The sequence below is a fragment of the Hemibagrus wyckioides genome, linkage group LG18 (genome assembly GCF_019097595.1).
Source record: "Hemibagrus wyckioides isolate EC202008001 linkage group LG18, SWU_Hwy_1.0, whole genome shotgun sequence".
Classification (NCBI taxonomy): Eukaryota; Metazoa; Chordata; class Actinopteri; order Siluriformes; family Bagridae; genus Hemibagrus; species Hemibagrus wyckioides.
The window spans coordinates 320001-325000 of record NC_080727.1 but is presented as its reverse complement, the minus strand read 5'-3'; the positions used below and the strand labels follow the sequence as shown (position 1 = coordinate 325000).

Here is a 5000-nt window from a genome sequence, read left to right as displayed (position 1 = left end):
GAGCGTGACCTTGATCAGGTGACCGCTGACCATTCTGTTCATGCTTCTGGAGACTTCCCATGAAATTTCTTGTGATGTTGAGATCTGAACTTATTGCTCAGGACTCTGTGATGTGATCATAAGAACATCATGAAGAGAAAATGTTCCTTACTTGCGTCCCTTCCAGACATCCAGCCAGCTGGAGCGGGACACGGCGCTCTCTTTGTAGGAATTCTCTGCAGGCTGGACGGTGTTCCTCGCTGCTCCCGATTTCCTCCGGCTCACACGGATGGTAGCGGCGCTGGAGACCCATGAGGAATAAGAGCATTAATGAGAACCTGAACACATCAACCACTAGCTAACCTCAACCCTGAACTTCTTCTCCTCCCCTTCTCTGGTCCATGGTGAATCCTCTGGTGTGTCTTCAGCACATGTGAATCTCTGGGGTTTGTAATGGAGAGTACCTGCTGATGGACGGGTTCCACCTGTTCCACCACACTGACCTGATATGCTCTGATCAAAGGGTCTTTAACCCCTAAATAGACATGAACCCTAACCTTCTGGACCAAAGCTGATCTCGTTCTTTACAGACATCTTTATCTAAATGTTTTTTTGTTAAAGGTGCTGAGGAAATAAAACTGCAGTGAACTTTTCTGATCCAGGTGACTGACCCCAAACCCCCGACATCATATAGATCTGCACCATGGTTCTCCTCTCACCGTGGTTTCTTCGGGATCGGAGTTTGTTTCGGTTTCTTCAGCACTGACGGCTTTAATGGAGCGGCGTTTTTCGGCTGAGAATTAGTCATCTGAGGAGCGCTGTTTATAAAAAGAAAGAAAATTAAGAAACCATGGATCAGTGGATCAGTGGATCAGTGCACTCTTACTGAGATTCTGCAGTACGTGGAGTTTCACTTTACTCCAGCAGCATTCCGAGATCTCACCCACCTCTCCGAGCTGGTGGAGCTGGGACATTCTTCAGGAGGGTGGAGGTTCAAAGCCCTGTCTGTCTGTGGGGCGAGGGGCGGCACCAGGCAGTCATCAGCCGAGGAATCTGACGTGACGCTCTCCTTCATGCATTCTGATAAACTTTCAAAGTCCTCGTCATCAGATGGCGTGGGGCTCTGAGGAGGCGAGGGTGGCCACACGTACCTCTCCACTATGTCTGCTCTGGAGTCGTGTGTTAGATCAGGAAGACCGGCAGGAGAGACGCTGGAGCCTCCGTTCACCTCTGACAGAACAAAAATAAAGCCTTTATCAGCTGCTTTAACAGAGCGTACACACTACACTACACACACCTCTCTGTGGATTATTTACTATCACAGCTTTTTTCCTCTGATACCACACCAGATAAGAAGAATCATGAGACAAACTGCAGGTTGTGTATTTTTATGATCTGTAAGAACTCTGTTCACAGCCTGCTCCTGATGTCCATCACCTTCCTCACACACTCTGGAGGAATTTCACTTCTTTATTATCTTCTCTGGTATTTTCCCTCATCTTCTTTAATCCACTTCAGAAGGTTGATGACTCTGTAATGTCATGTGCTTTCACACAACAACCTCCAATCTCTGACAATAATCTCTGTCCAAACAAGGTGTGTGGTTTTTCCGGTTCTCCATAAACACATCGACATTCCACGAGGCAACCATCACCATCGCTCTGTGGGTTTGTTTTTTCAATAACGATCCAATAATAAAACCTACCTGGGCCGGTCACTTCAGATAGCTTATTGGCTGTCTGGATTTTATCCTTAGCTGCGTTACTGCTGAAAAACAACAAGGAAAAATAGAGATCTATTTAATTACTAAGAAAAAAAGCATTACTGATGATGATGATGATGATGATGATGATGATGCAGTAACCCAGCTCCATGCAGCTGTAGTTCTCACCTCTCTGAGGAACCGTTCTGTAACTTCTTACTCATCATGTACCGGCTTCTCGGCTTGGGCACAGGAGCCGCCATGGCAGATGTTGAAGGTGATACGAGCTTCACTATCAGAGGAAATCTTTATTTTATTTAGTGTAAAAAATATATATATATAAATATCACTAAACTAATAAACACATGTCTCTGAGTGTCTGAATAAATCTAATAGAATGGGTATAATAACAAATGACAAAAATAGAAAGAGTAAATAACAACTAATAATAATAATAATAATAATAATGTTACATTAATAAAAGGATAGAAAATTGTATAAATCTAGTTAGAGTTAAAGTGAAAATAATAGTCATTCAGAAGACAAACAAAAACTCAATACTTAGTAATTAAATTAAATTAAATTACAATACTTAATTTTAATCCATAAAAAATCTAATAACAAAGTGAAATAAACCTAAAGAAATGCTCAGAAGAAAGTCTGATCATGGATCTGATTCTGTTCCAATGTGCTTCTCAATCTCAGAAAGTTCATAACACACACACACACACAGCTTTAACTCACCATCATTTATTCAGGTAAATGACAAAAACTCAAGAAAAAAGCTTTAAATCAGTAAAAGACTAAACACCAGGATGAGGAAATGAGAGGTGAGCTAGTAGAGCTGCTTACCTGAGTCAGAGACGCTGTAGAAGTCTCGCAGGACTGAAAGCAGCTGATCTCCTGTTCCTAATAAACCGGCTCCTGTTCCGGTTCCACCTGTCTGACCCGAATCTCCTCTCTGACTGTCTCACTCTCAGCACCAGAAGTCCAACTGTCTCACTCAGCATGCTAATGATTTACTGAAACACACACACACACACACACATTCACATTGACACTCTACTGTGACGAGAAAAACATGAGTGCAAATAAACCTTTAACCCTTGGAGCTATAATCAGACTGATGATGTCACTCTCTCTCTACACACACACACACTCACACTCACACACACACACACACACACTCACACAGACACACACACACACTTTTTACATTAAAATAAGAATTTATCACAAAACCTTAAATTCAAATTTAATTTTTATTTGTCACATACAGAATCATACACAGTACCACGTGGTGAAATGCTGTCCTTGTTCCAATAAAGAGATAAATAAGATTAAAGAAAAATAGAAATATAAAAATTAACAAGTAGTAGAAATATGAAATATGTAAAAATATGATCATATAAAAAATATATAAATATATATTTTTAAGTATTTAAAAATGTGATAAATTTACAAAAAACAATGAGATATAGGATATTGGATATATATATATATATATATATATATATATATATATATATATATATATATATAAGAAAACACAATATATACATATGAGATAAATATGCAGATATAAAAAAGACATAAATATGAATATCAAATTTAACAGTAAATATAAATGGTAAAGTGATAGTGCAAAAACAAAGTGTGACCTGTGCAGAGTAGTGCAGTTACTGTGTGTGCAACAATCTGCTGAGGTAGAATGTGATGTGTGAGGAAGTCCAGAGAAAAAGTCCAGAAAGTCCAGGTTCTAGGTGTTCTGGTTGAGGGCCCGAATGGCCTGCAGGAAGAAGCTCCTCCTCATTCTCTTTGTGTTCGTCTTCAAGGAACGGAAACGTTTCCCTGACCGCAACAGAGAGAAGAGTCCATTGTTGGGATGGCTGAGGTCCTTCATAATCTTCCTGGCCTTGGTCCAGCACCTCTTGCTGTATATAGTGTCCAGGTCAGGAAGCTCGGTGCAGATGGTACGCTCGGCTGATCGCACCACCCTCTGGAGAGCTTGCCTGTCCTTTTTGGTGCTGTTCCCAAACCAGACAGTGATACTTCCCGTCAGGATGCTCTCAATGGTGCAGGTGTAGAATGTCTTTAGCACCTTTGAGGGCAGTTTAAAGTCCATTAGGCGTCTAAGATGATAAAGACACTGCCGGGCCTTCTTCACCAGGGTGTTAACATGACAGGACCATGTCAGGTCCTGCGTGATGTAGACACCTAGGTAACGGAAACTGTCCACTCTCTCCACTGGGGTCCCGTTGATGGTGAGGGGCTGGTAATTCCTCTCCTGCTTGGTGCTAAAGTCCACTATCAGCTCCTTAGTCTTGCTGACATTCAGGAGGAGATCGTTGACCTGGCACCATGTCTCCATGTTTTTAATCTCCTCTAGGTAGGCCGTCTCATCATTGTTGGAGATCAGGCCCACCACCACAGTATCGTCTGCAAACTTAATGATGTTGGAGGTGTGCGATGGCGTCCTCAGTAGAACGATTGGGCCAGTACGCGAACTGTAGCGGGTCCAGGGTGTCAGGTAGGGAAGAAATGATGAAGTCTCTGATTAATCTTTCGAAGCACTTCAACACTACTGAGGTCAGGGCTACTAGACGGTAGTCATTGAGGCAGGCGGGCTGGGGTTTCTCGGGGACAGGAACAATCATTCCTTAACAAACCTTAAAAATGGTTCTTAATAAACCTTAACAATTATGAAGCAGAATAAAACAGCACTTTGAGGAAAACAACAAATAAACAACAGAGAGTGTGTATAAACACATTATAAAAGATAAACAATTTCTCTCTAAATCACTAAATCATGTTATGTGTTGCATCCATGTGTGAAAAATCCAGCCCGCTGTTTTCAGTAAACTGGGGACAGAGAAGGAGCAATGAGTTTCCACCATGGTCATGTTATCTGGACGTGTCCAGCTTCCTCACATGCAGGACGGAGCTCGGCCCGAGTCCCAGTGAAGGACCAGATCCAGTGCAGCTGAACGCAGTGAGAACATCATCTCACCAACACCAGAGTCTGATCTCACTCATGTTCCTGTAGCTGAATGGTCACTAATCCCCACAGACTCGATCCAGCATCTAGTGGAGAAGCTTCCAGAAGACTGGAGCTGGTTTTCACAGTAAAAATCTAACAGTGAACACTTTTATCAGGATAAAAAAATGACACACACTTTATTTCATTAAGCATGTTACACATTTTATTGGCTGTTTTTACACAAAGCAGAGCAAGAATCACTAAACATTATTACACTTCAGCGGTCAGCAGTAGCAACATGGTCAGAATTAGAGAATAAAACTGACCACATGATCAAAA

At 41.8% G+C, this 5000-nt stretch overlaps 1 protein-coding gene across 4 annotated transcripts in view; it reads right to left on the bottom strand.

Moving 5' to 3' along the window:
- The window catches only part of LOC131369181 (arf-GAP with Rho-GAP domain, ANK repeat and PH domain-containing protein 2), a 79479-nt gene that overhangs the window by 31254 nt on the left and 43225 nt on the right, over positions 1 to 5000 (bottom strand). Inside the window, exons 6-11 of one of the 4 annotated variants that reach the window (XM_058415658.1) lie at positions 2534 to 2703; positions 1871 to 1973; positions 1685 to 1743; positions 927 to 1209; positions 699 to 797; positions 152 to 280 (exon numbers count right to left, since the gene is read on the bottom strand). In XM_058415658.1, the coding sequence (XP_058271641.1) occupies positions 152 to 280; positions 699 to 797; positions 927 to 1209; positions 1685 to 1743; positions 1871 to 1944 (644 nt within the window). In that variant the 5' untranslated portion in view covers positions 1945 to 1973; positions 2534 to 2703. Of the gene's footprint in view, positions 1 to 151; positions 281 to 698; positions 798 to 926; positions 1210 to 1684; positions 1747 to 1870; positions 1974 to 2425; positions 2447 to 2533; positions 2704 to 5000 lie in introns of those variants that run through there. The other 3 variants (XM_058415656.1, XM_058415657.1, XM_058415659.1) reach the window with 3 other exon arrangements.